This window comes from Thermobia domestica, unplaced genomic scaffold, assembly GCF_964235325.1.
Source record: "Thermobia domestica unplaced genomic scaffold, izTheDome1.hap1.1 HAP1_SCAFFOLD_715, whole genome shotgun sequence".
NCBI lineage: Eukaryota > Metazoa > Arthropoda > Insecta > Zygentoma > Lepismatidae > Thermobia > Thermobia domestica.
Genome location: NW_027656425.1, coordinates 1 through 21,857, shown reverse-complemented (window position 1 = coordinate 21,857; position 21,857 = coordinate 1). Strand labels below are relative to the sequence as shown.

At 34.4% G+C, this 21,857-nt stretch overlaps 1 protein-coding gene across 4 annotated transcripts in view; it reads left to right on the top strand.

Moving 5' to 3' along the window:
• Acsl (Acyl-CoA synthetase long-chain) overlaps positions 1–18,086 on the top strand; it is a gene marked incomplete at its 3' end in the record, with an annotated part of 61,639 nt that extends 43,553 nt beyond the window's left edge. For all 4 annotated transcript variants that reach the window (XM_081747825.1, XM_081747827.1, XM_081747826.1 and 1 more), the window contains 7 exon segments: positions 266–466; positions 634–770; positions 3,849–3,988; positions 6,214–6,386; positions 11,986–12,111; positions 14,382–14,519; positions 17,807–18,086. In XM_081747825.1, the coding sequence (XP_081603951.1) occupies positions 266–466; positions 634–770; positions 3,849–3,988; positions 6,214–6,386; positions 11,986–12,111; positions 14,382–14,519; positions 17,807–18,086 (1,195 nt within the window).
• Positions 18,087–21,857: the final 3,771 nt, after the last annotated feature.

Genomic DNA, 21,857 nt, shown 5'->3' with positions numbered 1-21,857 from the left:
TGTAAAACGGTCTTAAGAAAATTTATTTTGTAATTTTACTATTGGAGCAGTAGTTTGGATATTGGAGAAAGATAGAAAGTAGATTATACAATTGAAATTTATACCACCACACCGGGAATAAATGTTTTCTTTAAGGGGCCAAGCTATTTTTGCCTGTAATTGAACTAGAGAGTATGGTGATGGTGTCGTCATAAGAAACAGTTTTTGTAATTCTCATTCTTACCTTTGAAAGTAAATATTTCAAATTATTTATTTATTCTTTCAGATGGAGTGTCTCCAACGCCCGAAGACACGGCAATAATTATGTACACAAGTGGTTCTACCGGAATTCCAAAAGGCGTTCTTCTTTCACATAGAAATATGCTGGCTTGTTTAAAAGCATTTTCTGATGCTGTATCAGTATATCCATCACGTGACACTTTTCTAGGATATCTACCACTAGCCCACGTATATGAATTGTTAACAGGTATGGTATATATATATATAAATAATATTGCTTAACTGTTGGCTGTAGTTGTAAATAGTGTATTAGTTGATATTATTTTGTAATAATGTTGTGCACCTTGGTTTTGTTCCTTGAAAAGTGTCAGTAATTACTACTTGAGCCTAATTTTCTTCTGTTTTATCTTTCAGAGAACGTTTGTATTCTTGCTGGTGTGCCAATCGGGTATTCATCACCTCTTACAATGATAGACACATCAAGTAAAATAAAACCTGGTACCAAAGGGGACGCTACAGTATTACAACCGACGTGTTTGACGTCAGTTCCTGTAAGTGAGATCTGTAATGTTTATATGTGTGAGATGTATTTTATTTATTTGTTTTAAGTACTTAATTATTTACTTTCTCTGTGTATATCGTATTCTTTCTGCAATACGCTTGACGATATTTGCATAACGAAGCATATAAAAGCTACGGTATATGAATAATTACAGTAACTTTTACAAGAAATTGTAAACAGATGTCGTTTATCGTAATCATTGACCATATTTTATGATTACTTTTTAAAGTTCTATTCACATTTCTGCCGGAAATACAAGCCACATTGTTCACTGTTATCATAGAATTCAAATCACTAAGAAATTTGAAATTTAACACTCCTCACTGGAGGGGATTAATCATCGTTGACCAACCAAATACATGGAAAGCACGGTTGATGTTGCTATGAATTCCAAGGTTATGACATGCTTCAAGTATGTAATCTTGTCACATTGATAGATTTAGAACGGTCGTGTTTAGGCTTCAAATGGATCTTAATAAACAAAAGACGTAACGTGTGTAAATAACCTAAAGAAAATGCTTATGATATCGTGGAGAAGAGAACTAGGTGTTATATAACATGAAATATTGTGACTTGTGATTCTATTTCTATCTTCTTTTGATGGTTATTGTTGTGGTAAAGACGCACTTATTAACCCTAGAACGCTTATGTGGGGTCTGACATACCCCACAGAGATAGAGTGCCTAGTGGTATAATGAATCTGCATCAAATTTTCGTGTTTGGATCTTACGTAATTTTAGACTTGTGCAAATAACAATTTCCGATATTTCTGTTATTTTGTATCATTATTCCAAGTTTCCATTCCTGGGGTATTTCAGACCCCAACAAGAAATAATTCTTTGTTTGTAATACTATGCATAAACGTTGTTAGATAAATGCATTTTATTGTTATATAAATATAGGTGTTTCACAAGTTTTTACATGTGTTTCATAAATTTAATTGTTGAATTAACTTCATTTTAGATCATAATATTCATCTATCAAATAAAAACTTATCTATCTACTTGACTGTAAAGAGAACTCATTGTGTTTGTTTTGTCATTTTCTCTGTGTAACCCTTTTGCTGCAAGTTTCCCAAATTATGAACGATTTATGAACCTTCTTGTTAATAATAAACATTTATTAATCATAATTTTAATAGCATATAGAAAATACTCTACCTTGTTACAAGTTAGTGTTACATTATTACGTGTGAGTGTAATTTGGTGTTACTTTCAAGATACGCCAACTAGCCAGTGAAAATGAGCTCAAGGAAAAGGAAGAGTAAAGTTTCAGTGAGTTTCAGAAGATAGTAACTTCAGGAAAGTTGTGTGAGTGGCTTGCAGAAAGAGTTTTATCTTCTGAGGAAAGTTCTGAAAATAGTCATGAGGAGAGTGATGGAGGAGGATACTTCGAAGACGTAAAGGATACATGTTCCGTATAGTTCAGGTGAAACCGAATTTTCTAGTGGCAGTGAAACTTGTCTTCAAATTAAGAAGGCGGTGCATCAAGTATTTTAACCAGAAAAGATGGTATAGTATGGTTTTCTACTTCCAAGCCTATTACACAGACTCGTCAACACAATGCGCTTCTTGCAGTACCGGGACCAGCACTCGGCCTCAAAACAAGTAGTCCACAGGACGCATGGGAGTATTTTATTACGCAAGATATGTTTGATAAACTTTTATATTGCACAAATCTTGAAGGGAGACGCATAGCTTCAGAAAAAAAGGAAAAGATGGTAAAATGTTATTCCTACGGAGCTGAATGTAAATAATTAGGTGAATTCTGTACTTCTTGCAATAAAAGTACCGAATATTTTTGTTGTCAAAATCAGTGTGAATGTGTCAAAATAACATCAATAGTACTAGCATGTAATATCCTTAAGTTGTAGTGATCGAAACATGCTACTTCCACTGAGATATCCGGATGGGATCTACTGGACCCCACCTATGTAAATGTGTAAGATTTTATGAGTATGAGTTCTAGGGTTAATTAGTGCCATTTACATCCTTAATGTAGAGTATCGCATTTAACATGCGCTTTTTGTTTAATTAATGACAAAAATGCAATGAGTACATCCAATTTTGCAATATAATTGCCATTTTTTAAACTTAATGTATTATTTTGTTTGCCATTTTCGGCGGTTTATTTTGCCACAGATGCCAGTTTCTAGTTATTTCAGTTCAAACGCAGATACATTATGACATATTTTTGTTAAAATTAATAACCGCTAAATCACAAAGAACATTAAAACAGTTTTTTGTAGTTGTTAATCTTAAGTTACCTATTAGTTTTTCAGAAATTATAGCATGATTTTGTAATTCTATTCTTACGTTCTACAGGGCCGCGGTGGCTCAGTGGTAGAGCGTTCACGTCTGGTCCTTGGGGACCCGGGTTCGATTCCAGCCCCGCCAAGTGAACTTTGTGGCGGACAAATACCGTGTGCATGGGTGTCCTCGGGGTTCTCCCGTTTCCTCCCACTTTCTGCATTCCACCATTTCATTCATTACTCATCACCGTCTCCTTTAGTCCAGCCGGCATAACCGTGGAACGTAAAACTCAATGATTTAATTTCATTTGTATATGTAATTAAGTTTAAATAAAGGTTTGCAGTCGTGCGTTGATCCGTAAATGTTGCTTTTTGTCTCGTAGGATTAATAATTAAATTTATCTTTTAAGAAACCATGGCATATTTCCAGGAACAACTGGGTTAGCATTTGTAGACTTATTATGAAGATATAGTTGAACTATTAAAAATTGTAAAGAAAGATTTTGTGTAAATTGTACGGAATGAATGAAATGAAATTTCTAGTTTAACATTCCACTTTTATTCTGTTTAGGCTAAAGGAGATGGATAATGATGAAGGTAAATGATTCTGAAAGAATCAATGGAATGAAAACGTGGGAGGAAACTAGGTTTTTCGTAATATGTAGTATCTTAGGAATACACCTCCGCAATCCAAGAGCAGTAGATAAAATATTGAAAATATTGCTGCCGAAAACATTTTAATATGTTCAGTTTTAACTGTGCAGAATGAGCTGTAGTAACATTCTTTTTTGTTCTTTTTTTATTTTTTATTTTTAGCTCATATTAGACCGTATATACAAAGGCATTAATGAGAAGATTTCGAGAGGTGGGCCATTTGCAAAGGCGTTTTTTGAGTTTGCGTATGCATACAAACAAAAATGGGTAAGAAGAGGATACGATACACCACTTCTTAACATGTAAGATTTTACAGTATATATGCGTTCAGTTTCTTCGTTGTAGTAGCAGATGTGAAAAGTGCGTACATTGTTCAAGTTGTGAAGCGTTTGTTACTATTATTTATTAAATGGTAGTAGTAAAACACATGTTTTGCAATTCCAAAGCTCTTGTTCTGTTTCGGTCACAGTTTGAAGTTAAATGCATACGTGCAGCTGCTGTAGTATTTTTCATAATTTCTGAAATATATATTTTCTTTGTTTAACTATATATGCAAGTGTTTTGAGAAATTACTTTCGTATCAATGTTTATTTATTTATTTTTTGGTTGGTTGTTTGTAAGTATGGCCATTTTATTTTGCTTTAGAAACATGAAACCACGTAAAATAATATGAAATGTGTTGAAGAGAATAGAATAGATTTGATAACTTATTTTCTTAACCACTTCATTTCCAAATTTGGCTTAGAAAGCGCAGTAATACGTTTTTATTTCTTCAAAATATTTGTCATACGGGGGCTGACTGAAAAGTTTCTGCAAACTACTACTTGCAGTGGCGCTCGTGTTCTGCTATGGACTTTTCAGTGTTTAAATTATCTTTTATTGTTTGCTTAAGATGATTCGTTCATTTTTCATAGTAGTTTTGTGTGAGAAATGGACATTTCTCGTGAAACTTCCGGGCAGTGATTATTTTATGATTTCAAATGTAGTTTAATACTGAAACGAAATATCGAACGACGACATCATTTGGCTTTTGAGGATGAAGCACCATCCAGCATGACTGTGTACAATTGGTTTGTCGAATTCTTGCGTGGTTGTACATTCTTTAGTGATAAATTTTGTGAAGGTCATTCATCCAAGATGTTGCCAATAATAATGGTGCTGTGCGTGAAATGATTGAGAGAGATTGGCATGTGACATACCGTGAGATTTAGGCATTCATTCACATAGACACTGAAAGCAATACATACAAGTTTGCATTGTGATTTGAAAGTACCGGAACATTCATGTCGTTGAATATCACACAACTTGACCGAAGCTCCAAAACGGTCTCGTGTTGGTGTAAAGATATGCTTAAAAAGTGCAACCGAAGTAAGTCAGATTTGGTGTACTACATAGTTACAGAGAACGAAACTTGGATCTGTTCATATAAACCCGAAATTGAACAGCAGTCGACTGTTTGGGTGCTCCAAAGCGACCCGAAATCAACAAAAGTTGTTCGTTCGAGGAGTGCTCCAAGTAGAAGATTGCTTGTTTCTTCGGTTTTACCAGATATGTGACAACCGTAGCTTTAGGATATCGAGGAACTGTAAATACTAAATGATAGGTCATCAGTGAATTGTGTGAATCAAACCCAAATCTTCGGATCACTGATTTAACACCTATTGACTTCCTTTTGTTCCTACACATGAAAAATAAGATGCGTGGTGAGCGATATGTGTCGCTTGATGCAGGTGTCGACGCTTCCGAGCAGTTGCTGCTGAGGTACTCCTTGAAACTGCTGTGAAAGATAAACGAACAGGCTTAAACAAACAATTAAAGATAATTTAAACATAGAAAGGGCTATTCTTCCGAATTTTATAATATCGAGACATTAGCGCCACTGTAAGTAAGTAGTTTGCAGAAATTTTTCCAGTATTCCTCATACATTGTGAATATGTGCATTTCGAAATGCAGTTGTTTTAGAATGGAGTCAGTGCTTATATCAGGAAATATATTTTACATTTTTAGAAGTTCTCTACTTTTATTTTTATGCTATATAATATAATAATACTAGTATTATGTTGCCATCTTTCTTGCCTGCCAATATGGCAAGCTTTGAAAAGTTGTATTTATTTAGTTTTGACTTAGCTTAAAATAGGCACTCCTTACGTTACAACCTAGTCTGTGGATACTACGATTGGCTAAACGGTTTTTACTGAAAGACATGTAATCAGTATATTAATGTTATTGATAGCTTTTTAGCCTGGAGTGGCTATCCCTTCTAGTAGCTTCTTAATTACTCATAACTGAGTCAACCCGAATAATCTGTGCGCTCCCTCCATTTTTTTCCTTCAGGATCACACGCATTACTTTTAGTTATTAAGCTACACGAGAGCGTTCAGAGACTGTCTATATAAACAAGTATTAAAAGTGAAATCAAACGCACAGAGTCTCTATAGTGTACTTAATTTTATTGTTGAATTAATTGTGTAATAAACTGGTTGCTCGGGAAAATTATCTATTAATAATATTGTGTATTCTTTCACAGACTCTTGTTTAGGAAGGTAAAGCAACTGCTTGGTGGTAGACCACGTCTTATATTATCTGGAGGTGCTCCTTTGTCACCTGACACTCATGAATTCGTTCAGAATTGTCTGTGTGTAAAGGTTATTCAAGGATATGGCTTGACAGAAACCTGTTCATGTGCAACTGTCATGCATAGTAAGTATTTTGTCAGTACTTTCTAATATGAGAGTTCAGTCAAATATTCTTACACTACATTGAAAAATGCAAAATTCAGATTCAGTGATATTACCCTATGATAAATCGACAAGACTCTTTTGCTAAAGTCAATATATGCTGAACATTTTTCCATCTCAACATGTTCATGCAGTACAGCCTCAAAACTTGAAAACATCTGAAGCATTTTGTATAGTGCGCTGAGGATCACTATAAGGAGACAACGCAGTGATCCTATATATGGGAGCCGTAGTGGCTCAGTGGTATAGTGCTCACCTCTGGTGCGTAGGGTCCCTGGTTCGATCCCAGCTTGCGCAAAGTAGACTTTGTGATGGACATACCGTGTGCGGGTTTTCTCGATGTTTGTCGTTTCCCTCTTACTTTACTTCATTTCATTCATTATCACTATCACCTTCTCCCGTAGCCTCGGTACAAACTCGTAGGACGTTAAAAAATATATATATATGAAAACGTTTTATTATCCTAAATCAACATAGTATTTTTATTTGTCGAAGTACAGACATCTTAGGTGGCATATTATCTAACAAATGATCTTGTAATAATATTTCAACAAATCAATAAAACTAGTAAAAAATATTTTTTTGAAAACAGCTAACTGAAATTTACCGTGCATAAAACGTTTTATAATTTCTTTAATATTTTTGTTTCAAAAATTTGATCCTTTTGCTTATCGATATATTCCTTTCAGTTCTTGACTTTTTTTGTATTCATGAATGACTTTTATCAACCTAAATGTGTATTTAGTTCTGATTTTATGGATTTTACGTAGAATTTAAAAAATAATAATACTCTCTGTTTAGTTTAATTTTTACTTTCGAGCAACGATAGGAGAGAAGGAAATACGGTAATCGTGAAAAATCTTGTTCGAGATTTCAACGGATTTATAAGTTTTAGGCATTTGAAATCTCTCTCTCTCTCTCTCTCTCTTTTTTTTTTTTTTTTTTTTTTTTTCAAATAGGAACAAGGTTATGCGATACATGTTTTAGCTAAAATTTTCAGCAAAAGCTATTGTCGAAACAAGTTTTGCGAAATCTGGTGCAAAGTAACATCTTATCTTTTATATGCCTCTGTCTATAACATTTTATTATATAGCAGAAATTATTTTCACTATGCACATTACAAAGTAATTAATGAAAATACAAGGAATACTTATTAATTTTCAACGCTCACCTCTGTGTTCCCTGAGGACAGATGTTTTGTGACTTATCATCTGCATTATATTTCAAAGAGAAATCAGTTTGCTGGCAGCGGAGAATTTAATATATATCCACTCTCCTGTTTACATCTTTGATAAAGTTAAAACCGTGTTCTTACAAATCTGGAAATGAGGGAAATCCTGAAAAGTCAGGTAAAATGGTGTGTAATAGTTCCATTCTTGTGGCCATTCAGTAGCGAAAACATCTCACAAGTTAAAATAATTTCTTAATTTAGGATTTCGATCTCGTCCACACTTGTAGGTCCGGAGTACAGACGATTGAATCCATCAGTTAGAAGTAGAAGAAATATTCTAATTAAATATTAAACCAAAATGAAAGTCAGATAAACAGATGCACATATTTTATGGAGCGCCCATTGTCTGTCCAATACAACTAGACTCAGATAGAAAGTTACATCTTTATATTTCTCCGAATTAAGATTGCAAATTACAAAACAGATGTCAGCAGTAGCGTACCATATACAATTACCGGCTTCAGCTTACAAGTTTTATAAAATGTCCAATTAACACTACACATTTTAGATAACCCCATATAGGTAAACGCTTGGCTACATTAAAAAATTTCATTTGCTTCATAGCTTCATGTATTTTCATTAGTATCTTTTTATTCATCTATTTATGGATTCATCTATTCCGTCCTCCATTTCCTTACAGTACTATATATATACGTATATCATATTTATTTTGATATTTGACGTCGAATTTCATAATAGCCTTCTTAAAACCTAAGATTACAATAATTATTGCCGTTTTATACTTCACTTTAATGAATTGAAAGTACTTCTGAAGTTAACTGCACGTTTTAAAACCCGAAGAACTTGGAGTACATCATGTTATGAGAAACAAAATTATTACTTTAATCAGAAGAACAAATTTTAAAATAATTATTTAACAATTATTTATGTCTTTAAGTACTCGTACTTAAACAATTGCCGCAAATTGCTCGGACAAATATATATCTTGACTTATTTTTACAGATAACTTTGGAGCCGTATATTGTGGTTCTTCGTGCCGGTGAGAAATAGACACGGGTTTAGACAAATTTTTATTAACTTTGAATTTTACCCCCTCTCTCTCTCTGCCAACCACAATATCAGCATCGCATCGTATGAATGCATTTTCTTCATTGAGGGCTAAAGGCTCAGATGAGTGAAATACATCCACCGTAAAATAAGATATGACTAATATTTTGAAACTACTTAAGTTCAAACACTTTGCTATGAATTGGTTTCACTGAATGAAATTCAATATGTAAAAATGTACGAAGAAGTTATATTGTGAATGTAAATAATGGAACATGCTACATTATACATGACATATAGTACAACCTGTCTTTCACTACTCATGAGCTTTCATGAGCTCAAGTATTGACTTACTATTGTAGCATTTACTTTTATTTTGTCATTTCTTTTTTATGTGGCCTATTATTTTGCTATTATGCTATTACTAACGGATGGCGCCGAAAATGCAGCTTTTATATTGTTTTGGTAATTCACTGATTAATAAACACTCGCAATTTAATGTCTTCGCACCACCACGTTAAAAAGTGAGGGAGGGATATCTGCAATTCGATCCTCTTCTCCCTGATGAAAATTCCATGTTTTTCGGTGTGCAGTTGTTCGGAGTTCACTAAGGCTGTTTGCAAAGTCTACTAAGCATTTACATTGAAAGATATCCTTGGGATTGTACCTTTTTTTTTTTTTTTTTTTTTTTTTTTTTTTTTTTTTTTTTTAAACACAGATGCTTACACAAAGCTAAGTATAGTTGTCGTGCGAAAATCTTAAAACAATACAACTCACAACACGTTCCCATGAAAGGCCAACCAGAGTATATTTAACACTGATAAATAAAAGAAGCTTTGCCAAGCATCAGTCAATAGCATAGGCTGGAATACGTTCACTTATTAATCTAATGCTATATACACGGCCACAGTTAACAAAAGGTTACTTCCACGGAGTGCTTTGCTCGATGTAGTCTTCTCGGGATTGAAGTAGCATAGACTGACTTTGTTAGACATGGCCATCTTGAATCTGTCCAACACACTGAATTGTGATTGGCGAAAATATCTACATGACATTAGTGACGTTCTGAAAAAATCATACCAGAGCCTAGGAACAGCGTTGATACGGCGAGAATATAATAGACTATTGTTGGAACCCCATAAATTTAAACTTTATCAAGCCAACTGTCGCCGATGAGGCAAATGAATAAACTTTGCAACGCAATAACGAACATATTCAATCCACTGAAATATAATGGTCAGGAACTATAACAAATAAAATTATTAATTAATTGGCTTTTTTTTTCAATTTTTTTTATTGAGCCCACAAAAATGGGTGGTGACAACTTTTTTTGTGCTCTTTTTAAAATTAGCAAGTCAGAAATTATTTATGCACGGAAACTGAATATTAGGAATAAATACAATGAAAATTTATATGCAGATCAAAATTAACTAAATCTATGTAAGTATTAAAGCATCATGAACTAGAAATACAGTTTAGAAAATGTACAAAACAATCCGTAAACAGCATTCTATCTGCTCGATCAGATACACATTAACATGGACAAAAGAAAAAGTCTTAATTATTTACACAAAATTTAAACAAAGAAATTAGAGGTTGAACAATAAAATATAAATGGATCGTTACAATAGTACTAATCTGGAAATCAGGGAATATTGGAAATTTTGCTTAGGAAAGTATTTTTTTCTTTTCCTTTTGCTGATTTGTTGAGATACGCGGATAATGCAAACGCAGGAGCCCGATGAAGCAAGTCTGAGACAGTCAGTCTAAGTAATTGTGCTATTTACTAATATCATTTAACACTTCTTTTACATTTTAATGTTTTATTTGATGTAACTTTTTTTTAACATTTAAGAAACTTGTGAGAAATTAATTACTGTATTAATTTTAAAACATGTAGAAAAGATAGTTATTATTGTTAATAGTTTTCATGTAGTGCTGCTTACGTACTACCGGTATTTAGCTTTGTTTTTTACATTTTAACATTTTGAACAATAGTATGATTTTTGTACTTTTAACGTAAATAATTATTTTTAAAAAAATCAATTGATGTGTATTAACTGAAAGATGTCTTATAAAAAGTATTTAGTAGCTCAAATAACAATCGAGGGTTAACTTACCTATTTGCGTATCCATTATTACTAACCAAACTTTTTTTTTTTTTTTTTTTTAAGCTCTTAAAAGGATTCTTCATTAGTGGGCTTTTATTTTATGAAGTACCGCGCGAGGAAAAATTGTGTGTCTAGCATCTGGGAATCCGGGAATAAGATAAGAATTATTTTGTAAGAACCCTGTAAAACTAATAAATTAGGCCAGTAAAATATAATGTTTTCTTTCAAGTTTTCTCAAGTCTGACAGACGATACATATTCTTAAATGTTTAACGCACCATTTTTCCGATCAGGCCTTTTTTTTTTTTTTTTTTAATTTAAGGGGTTTCGGTGTAGGGAACCCGGGAATCTATTTTAAAACATTAATGCAAATAATAAGGGGTCTGTGTGTTATTTTATGGTGTTTGTATATAGGGGTCTATGCAAAGTTGCGCGTTGACATCTGCAAAGCCCACTATAACCAGATAGAACCAATGAAACGCGTCGAATGTCACCGTACTTGCATTTTTGCACTCATTACACTTCTGTCTAACACAGAAAAAGTCAACAGTTCAAAACGTGTCCACCTAAGGAATCAAAGCAAGCTCAAAAATGACAATATGACGTAATTCCGCGTGCAACAAGTAAGACAAAGAGTCCAACGCTGGCTCACTATGACATTTAGCAGGAAATTCAGAACTTCATTAGTGAAAGGGTATCTTAGCTAATACGCAAAGTGTTTTTCTATGTCCGAACTAGAAACTGTTTTTCTATGTCCGAACTAGAAACTGTAAAGTGCAATACAATTGCAAAGTAAACTTTGCATATATGCAAAGCTGTGCGCTAAAGGGTTAAGGATTTTCAATGTATCGATGATGTAAGTAGAAACAGAAACTTGAAAATTCACAGTTCATTGCTGCCAGAAGAATACTGATTTGTCTTTAAACTATTTCTATTGCAGATGATAAATCTCAAGATATCAGGACTGGGAAAACGGGGATGAATATTGAAAATATACATTACAACAAAATGTGTAGATGTAATTTGTGACTGAATTGTAAGTAGAGTATTTCAAAACAATCTTATTTTGTAAACCTCTGTAATGTGGCCATTTCTCAATGGAACGGAATCAGTGTTGGCCAACAAAGACAAATTTCATTCTCCAATATTTTATTTTAATTTTATTTTATTTATTTGTTTATTTTTATTTATTTATTTTTTTTTTTTTTACAGAATTTGATAGAAGTACAGGAAGAGTTGGTCCACCAACGACGGTGTGTGATATAAAGCTTGTTGATTGGGAAGAAGGAAACTACAGAGTCACAGACAAACCGTATCCACGTGGTGAGATCGTAATAGGTAAGTTCTCATTTATGTTAAGTTTTCTCTTGGCGCTAAAGAATTTCATTATTTACATGCATGGCAAGAAAAGATAAATATAATTTTTCAGCATTTCTTGTATTTACATACATATAGCTACATGAAACTGAAAATATATTTCTCATTTAAAATAAAAAGGAACAAAAAAGTGCGTTCGGTTGGTTTAAGAGCTGTACTGAGAAGCAAAGGAAGTAGAATATTTTTAGTGTAACGTCCCATGACTTTATCGTATAGTCTTAAGGAGATTGATAGTATGAGGTGTGATGAAAAGAAAATATATATACGGTGAATAATTTTATAGTAATAAGCTTACACGGAATTTGGTTTAATCTCTTTCAAAGTACTGTCCTTGGCTAGCAATGCACTTATCCCCCACGTTGAATCCATGACTGGAAGTATTTCTGAAAGGCTTCTTTTGGAAGGGCATTCAGCTACTCTGTCACGACTCTCTCATTGTCAGGAATGATGTCAAAACGTTTTGCTTTAAACACGGTTTTAATTTTTGGGAAGAGGAGAAGTCGCATGGTACTATATCTGGAGAGCACAGCAAATGTAGACAGACAGGAATATATTTTTCGGTCAAAAACTCGCGGATCAAAAACAAAGTGTGGCACGGCACGTTTTCGTAGTGAAGAAGGAAACCATTTGCTCATTTAACCGGCGTTTAAAGTGCTTGCCACAGACTCATACGAAATGTTAAGTTCTTCGGGAAGCTAGTCATTCGCCTGTTTGAACAAATTACTAGTGCCACTTTTTGCACGTTTTCATCTATTTTTGATGTTGAAGGACATCTCGATTCTTGCTTGTTTTCAACCGTCTTCTTGGGGCCGCGGTGGCTCAGTGGTAGAGCGTTTACCTCTGGTGCTTGGGGTCCCGGATTCGATCCCAGCCCCGCCAAGTGAACTTTGTGGTGGACAAACCGTGTGCGTGGGTTTCCTCGGGGTTCTCCCGTTTCCTCTCACTTTCTCCATTCCACCATTTCATTCATTACTCATCATCACCGTCTCCTTTAGCCTAACCGGCATAACCGTGGTACGCATAACTCAAAAACTTCATTTTCAACCGTCTTCTTGCTGCTTTTGAATCACTAATACCACTTGTAAACAGTCTTCAATGCCATCGCTTCATCGCCATACACTGATTTTGACATTTCGTGAGCTGCTTTGGCTCTTTTTTGGAGCTTAGAACAAAACTTAATGTTGGCACACGACAGGCAATCTTAATACGTCCTCACTCTTCTGCCTCTGGAAGCCAACTAACATGTCACAACTCATTCATACTCGATATTGACTGTGCCAAAGGTTTAGGCTACCGGGCCACCGGACCGGACTAGGTAAAATAGATATAACATCAATAGATGACACCGTGTAAGTACATTCACCGTACCTTTTGATCCTACCTTTTAAATGTGAAAGAGTAGTGATGTATGAGTTGGTGAACTTCAAAAAGAGGGAGTAACGGAAGGGTCTCGAGAATGATACAATCTGTGTAGTCTGTGATCGAATCGGGAACTTTTCACATCAGATGAGAACGATGTATTAGTGTAAATGTGTGGTTAAAGGTTTACGAAACGCATTACTCAGGTAAATTGCAGGATACTGCAATTATGAGTTTAAATGAGAAAAATTAGGAATACTTAACGCGCAGGTATAAGTTCTGCTGTAAACACAGAACTGTTTGTCCAGTATATTCTTTTCAGTTTTCTTCCAATGTTAGAAATACGAACGCTAGTACGTTAAGTAGTAAACACCAGTATTAAAGAAATTTCGGTGAACACCAATAATAAAGAAAATTCCGTTGACATATTTTGTTGAATTGCAAATGTCAAATGTTGTAATCTGTAATCCATATGAATGGACGTAACTTGCTGTAGTTTCATAAAAAAATCATTCGCGGTAAAATTTGTGTCATTTTACGTTTTCCAAAATAACTGTGAAACAAGGGCCAGTGTTAAAACTTAAGGAACGTAACGATAGGTAATACAGGAAATGGTGTGAAACGTTTTGAGTATGTTATTTACAACTGAGAAATAAAACATAATTTTATGGTGTTATATTATCGTATTTCTCAGCTGAAAATACTGTGTGTAGTAGCATTGTAATTTACAGTACTCCATATTTTGCCGTTACTTTGAAGAAAAAATTAAGCGAATTTTACTGCGAATGGCTTTAGAATTCAGTCAGGCATGTTATATATTGACTTCATTGTTATTGTCTTTCAAACATTTAACAGAATGTGTTATTTTATAGGTGGTGAAAATATTTCACCGGGATATTACAAAATGCCCAAAGAGGCTCAAGATGACTTCTGTGAGGGTGACGGCAAGAGGTGGTTTAAAACAGGAGATATTGGCGAATTTCAGGAAGATGGAGTGATAAAAATAATTGGTAAGTTCATTTTCAAGCGATCTAGATTTCTGTTACGTGAGAAATAAAGTAAATATTATGCTTGCAGATCCTACTTTCATATTTTAGAACAGAATGTAAAAGGCAGAAGTTTTCAGTACTCTGCAAAATGCATTCTGACCCATTATTAGGTTGTTTTTTGTGAAAATTAATAATAAACTTATATCTGGTTTGTTATCGAATTTTATTCAGTACTTTAAATCGCAGTACTTTAAATCGTTGTAACTGTTATCTTCTTCATTCGTTAAAGTGAATACGGATTAAGGGAAGAAGCGAATTAACTTACTACAACACACATAAGACAGGATGCATATTCCTACAAGAAAATATTAATACGAGGTACTACCCAAAGTATCCGAGAATTTCTTTTATCGCGCAAACCAGTAGCAGTACGACATTCCGCCGCTAGATGTCTCGAGGTACATGTATTAGCTATTGCACCACAAAATTGCGTCATCTTTGGCGCATTTAGTTGTAAGTTGTAGTTGTGCCTGTCAGGACATGTTTCAGTGTTTTGTCAAATGGCTTACGTTAAGAAACAATGGATTTGCATCAATTCTGTGTCAAGTTGAAGAAAACTGCAGCCGAAGCCCATTACACGCTGGAGTGCACTGAGGCAGGCAAGAACATTTGAGTGGTTCAAGCGTTTCAAAGAAGGCCGCAAAACTGTGGAAGATGACAAAAATTCTGATCGACCGTCAACATAACACCGGAAATGATTTTGGAAGTGCGTGACGTGATTCGCGAAGACAGAAGGCAAACAATTCACAATGTTTGTAACAGCCCTCGTCTGCCGTGCGGTACATGTCAACGAATTCTGTCCGATGAAATGAACATGAGACGAATTGCAGCGAAGTTTGCCCCTCGCCATGTCAGCATCGACCTCACGATTCAGACGTGCACTGAGATGCAGCAAAAAGTTCGAGAGTGTCCAAATTTCTTATTCAGAATTATAATAGGTGATGTATCTTGGGTCTTTTGTTATAATGTGGGAACGAAGCAGCAATCATCACAATGGAAGACGTCATCCTCTCCAAGGCCGAAAAAAGCTCGATAAGTTCGCTGCAACATCAAGTCAATAAGTCAATGCTGATATATATATATATATATATATATATATATATATATTTCATATTCGAGGAATTATGCGTAAGGAGTTTGTTCCACCTAGTCAGAATGTCAACAGGAAGTATACGTATACTGCAAGGTTTTGAAGAGACTGAGGGAGATGTTCGGGGCAAACGAAAGATAGGTTGCTGCACCATGACAACACATTCGCTCAAACTTTGCTCGTTGTGAAGGAATTTCTGGCCAAAAGCAACACGGCCAGAGCACCCACCCTCTTTACTCCCCTGACCTAGCCCCGTGCGACTTCTATCTGTTTCCGAAGATGAAACTCGCGTTGAAAGGGTGACGTTTTGACTCCATTAAAGACATACAAGTGGAATCGCAATGTGTCCTGAACACCCTTCACCCTGCGGACTTCCAGGAGTGGTTCCAAAAGTGAGAATGATGCTGAGGTCGTTGTATACATGCCGGAGGGGACTACTTTGAAAGTGACGGAGGACATTAAGACGTAAGTGTAAGTTTTCTGATTTTTACAATGCCATTCTTGGATATTTTGGGTATCACCTCGTATATTTTGTAATTTTTCTTTTCCAGCTTAGTTCGTTAAGATTAAGCAGAGAATTACTCAAATTACTTTTCAGTTGGGGCACTAAAGTTGGGAGCACGTTAGATTTCGGATTCTCTGCTAGCACTGCAGAGCATTCCGGAGAGAACTTGACCCAACGTTGCCATATGAATGGCTGCGGGATGGGAAAGCTTCAGCTCGTGGATTTATGAATAAAAATACCAAAGCAACAAAGACCAAATCGCTGATAATATTTGCCTCTGTTCCATGTCTCCACCTTGTGTTTTCTTTAAGTTGTAATTGAGTGCATCACGTCTTTATTGTTACTATAAGAAACGTGATTATTCCTATTTTAGCTTCAACTGTTCGATCAAAAAAGGAGATAAAATTATCTATAATAAACAATTCAATTAGATTTCTGCATGTCGGCCTCTTCATTATGTATTGTTCATACATTTGCGTTAGATAAATCTTGGTTTTAATTATTACCATTATTTATGCATAAATTTAAATGATTGTTTCATCATTTAACATTTGTTTTGGTATGTCGTAAGCACTGAAACATAGGGATAAGGAGATTCAAGTCCCCTGAGCGCTGAACAAATGATATTAGTTTCAATGCTATTTTTAATTATTACGATGATTTGGAAGTGAAGTAAAGATAAAAATACCTCCTCCAAATCCGGGACCTCCCGATTGCGAAGCAAGAATGCTAACCATAATCTAGGCTCGCTTGGTATATTAATTCGGTTGTTTACTGTTAAAATACGATATACTTATATTAGTTAAATTTTATACTTCTATATTAGTATTTGATGTCAATTTCCAGAGAAGTAAAATTTTCTCTCTTACTAATTCACCTTGCTTGGAGCTGAGGAAGACTTAAAAACTTGCAGGAATAATCATAGGACTTCTTACAAAGACTTTAAACTTTGTATCGGATCGTAAGCTAGAATTTCGTTAGAAGCTAAATGCAGAAGTTAACTTTTTCTTTAACTTTTTCTTAATTTGAACCATCCTTATTATGTTTCCTACTTAGTAGAAACACAAGTACACTAGACTCTCGCTAGTCCGGCCTCAGTATTCCAGCGCACATCCAACCAAAAACACGCACGATGAATTATTGTGCGCATGCGTAACTATGCTTTATATACTGTACGTATTCAAAATTTTAGCATTCTTTACAGTTCGGTTGCGTGATAAAGCATGCCACCGTTGCGTATCATCATTGCGACAGTTAAAAGTTAGGGACATGTTTCATAGTGAGTGATACTACTCAAGGACTAAGTTTTCTTTTTGAAATTTAATGTATATTTGGATTTAATAAAGTATACCCTCTATGTTTTAAAATTATATCCTTCGATTTAATAATATACATGACACTATATCCACTATATTTTCAAAATAAATAAAAAAAATACAAGATAAATAAAGAAATCGAATAAATCTCAGACACTCAATAATCCGGCACTTCCGCTAATCCGGAACCCATATGTGCCAGGAATGATTGGATTAACGAGAGTTAAGTGTAGAATTCAATTAATCACAAGAGCAAAATGATAAAGTAAATCACGTTGACTTAGCTAGGTTTATAGTTCAGACTAATTTAAGTGTGATTGTTTTCCTTTTTTCACAGACCGCAAGAAGGACTTAGTGAAATTGCAGTTTGGAGAATATGTTTCATTAGGGAAAGTAGAAGCAGAATTAAAGACGTGCCCACTAGTTGAAAATATCTGTGTGTATGGAGACTCAAAGAAAGATTACACAGTTGCTTTGGTGGTACCTCAGCAATCGAAACTAAGTCAGTTAGCACAGAAACTTGGGAAGTCTGGAACGTCTCTTGAAGAGATGTGCAAAGACGCCGACATAGAGAAAGAAGTATTGAAGGAAATCCAGTCGCATGGGAAGAAAAGTAAGTAACGCTCACAACTTAAGTAGTACCATGAAACAAGTTTGTTGTATCAAGGTAACTTCGTACGACCTCCATTATACTTACATTCCACCATAATCAGTAAAAGAAAAACCTAAGATGTGTAAATATTGTAACAATCGCTTTTCTTTCTTTTTGGAGTTCAGTGACATCAAACTATTTATATTCACTTACGAGAAAACTGAGAATTTCCGAATGTCGTCAGCATGAATGAGAAATTTCGTGCAGAGACCTGTGATGATAGAACTTCAAAATGCGTAACGTCGTAAATGTAAATTAGTTGTAAATGAATTAACATGCTGTATATTTCTGAACCCAAGACGACCTCTCATTATTTTAGATAAAGGAAAAAAATGTATAGCACATATTAGGTATACTTTTAGAACTTTCTATAACACTGCAGTAAAATTCAAATCAGACACCGATCTCCTTCAGCATTTCTCACAGAAATGATGCACTTAATCTGCGAACGTTCAGGGCTAAAGCGGTAGGCGGGGAAAAGGGTAAAGTTATAACTTCATGAGAACTCTTGTGTGTGTTCAGTAAAGTAAAACTCTATATCATTTGTCACAAAAGCAAGGCAATCCCATCTTTTGGGGGACGAAATTGCGGCTAAAAGCGTCGTCTTGGATTTAGAAATATAGAAGATGTTTCAGATGAAACATCCAGTCCTTATAAATGGTTGGAGATAAGAGGATGAAACAAAAGATGAGGTAGAAAAATGTCAGAAGGTACTTCGAATGGAGTCCTCTGCATGCCTCACAGAACCTCTTATCATGGTGCTCTGAGGGCCATTCGAAAATTTTAATCAGAAGGTATGTAATATGATACGTAATTGAAAGGATTATGGAAAACTTAATACTTTTGAAGGAAAAAGTTTATCGTATAGAGCACCGTTTACGAAACTGAGTTTTACCTGACTGCAAGAATTTACGGTTCAGTGGTAACCATTTCGTAAACAGTGCCTGACATGAAAAACTTTTTGCTTCAGAAGTTGATTGTTTCCATGTCCTTTCAATGATGTATCAAATTATGTACCTTACTTTAAGGGAAAATGTGGTCAATTCATGATTTAGATCTGCTAGATCTGTTCATGGCTATAAATTTTTGTATAATACATGCTATATGAAAGGCATAATATCGAGCTATCGGCATTGTTACCATTCTTAGAGCACACAGATTAAGGAAATTTTTTTAAGATTTGAATTTGGTATGGAATGAAATTGTCAAGCTAAATTTGTTTACAGAAAAAAAGTAGTATCTTAAGAGGGGTCATTTCATAAATAATGCATACTTATCTAATGTTTAACATCTGAGAAGGTTGCAAGGCTGCGGAATTCGATCTTCTTGACCCTTCCAGCTGAATTTCTCCATCCACTCCCGACAGTGAAGACTTTTCAGGGTGGCCAGTCTTATATCTAAATTTCTTTCTAGAAATCACAAATCAAGGAAACATATAAGAAGAAATCAAATCAAGGAAGAAGCAAATAACGAAATGGTTAGAATAGAATGACTATTATTATTATTATTATTATTATTATTATTATTATTATTATTATTATTATTATTGTAGTAGTAGTAGTAGTAGTAGTAAGAAGAAAGAAAAAGAAAAAGAGAGGTATAAAAATACTTTCCACCACCAGAAATTAAATCCATTACGTGAAGCAGCTAATCCTTAATAGATTATGATTTTCATCTTTTTAGTTAATATTCTTATTTTCAATCTCGATAAGCTAATTTTATTGAAATGAACGCAAGCGCTGCGTAAAGCCCTGTTTGTCTAAAGTTGAAGATAACCCCTTTCGAAATTATCTTTACCTTTAGCTGAATTCACTTTCTTGAGCAAAGTTCGTGATGTAATTAATCCTTACTATAAAAAGGAAGTGTCTTAGTGTGAGAGTAACGCTAGTTCCTAATAGTTCACAGTGGCACTCAATCGCCAATGGATGTCGCTACTGTGCAGACAATTTGCAGATTTAGAATTATTTTGACGATTTAATTGCAACTTAAAAACTTAATTTTTCCATTTAATTGAAAAGGAATGCTAAAAATCAATAAACAAACAACATGTTATTAAGAAATGTTATTCATTGTGCTATGCAGTCTGTCAAAATACTTAAAGAATATCAGTTCTAACTTCTCGTTGTGATTTAGCTACTAAATGAGTAACACGTGACCCCGTGTAGCGTAGTCTCTAACGCTCTTGCCTTTGATGCGAGCTGTCCCGGATTCGATTCCAGATGGTGACACTCGGTCGAAAATGTGTAACAGCCTTTTCAGGTCAGCTATCCTGAGTGAGATATTGACACCAGGTTAATGTCCGGACATACAGGTCCACGCGCTACTTCCCTTCCCTTCATCAGATTGTGTGTTCGCCGAAGGACGTTATTCCTCACAGATAACGGACTTTTTTTAAGGGCGTAGACGCCGATAAGACCAAGAAATATATATAAATAAAATAAATAACAAATCAGTAATCACTTATGATAATATTTTTAAAAAGAATAATACATTTATTTTTTAAAATCTTTAGCAGATACATTAACATGTTTATTTATTATTTTGTAATACAGTACAGTCATGTGGTTATTCACACTGCAAGCAATGAATATAACACAAGAAACTGGAGGGCAGTTAGAGTCTTACATTCAAGGCACTGATCTCGGTATTCACTTGCTTTTTCGTCACATTTATCTAGGACGTTTTCACAATTTCTAGCTTTACTGTGAATACTTTCTCCCTTCCTACGAACTGAAGCCATTATTTAAGTGAAAGAAGTTATTACTAAACAGAATCTAATAAGTTGATTTATCTTATTCAGAATTAATTTACTAAACAAACAGGAGTTTCAAAAAATACTGTCATTCTTTTTTTTTAAAAAAAACAACGAAAAAATGACGGCGAAAATAAGTGAACACTTGGAACATTGCACTAAGTCTGAACAAATGCCATCCACTAAGACGAACGCACGACCAGGTAAATACAGTATATTTCTTAAAATGGAAGAATTTCAGGGAAAACGAGGCAACGGATGCGATGCTAGATGAGTCCATTGTCCATTCCCAGCATGAAGGATAATTTTTAGTTATTGATAGTCAAGGTTCCATACAAAATACTCTACGATACAGAACAACGGGAACTTGTTTGTTTCATTGGACCGAGGTCTTCATGTCTTTCTGTTTCGCATCAGATAAATGCTGAGACTAACAGTTAAAAATTGGGAGGCGCTTTTTCCCCATTTCATGGCATAAAATGTAAGCAAATATTTGGATTTGAGATAAAAGAATAGGTGCAAGATGATAACAATAAACATATAATATGAATTCTAGTCCAATGGAATTTTGACAATAATAATAATAATAATAATAATAATAATAATAATAATAATAATAATAAAATAATAAAGTTAATGATAATAAGTCGATGATGAACGCTAGCCGCGAGAACTACACTAGTGGTTATGCAAGGTGAATTGACTTATAAGATTATTTTCTGGCTAGAGCTGGAGATTATGGAGACTGAAAAAATAATTATATCAATAAGTTTTATTATTATTTAAATAATTTCTTGAGATTCTCCTGAGATCTTGTAATTAAACTACAGCGAAAAGAATAACACATTTATTCTCAAATACAATAGTCATTGATAAGTTGTGAAACTATTTTTTTTTTTTTTTTTTTTTCATTTTCTACTTTGAATGATCATCTGAGATGGAATGCCGCTGTTCCTTAACCTTTGGGTAGCCATGTGTTAGGTG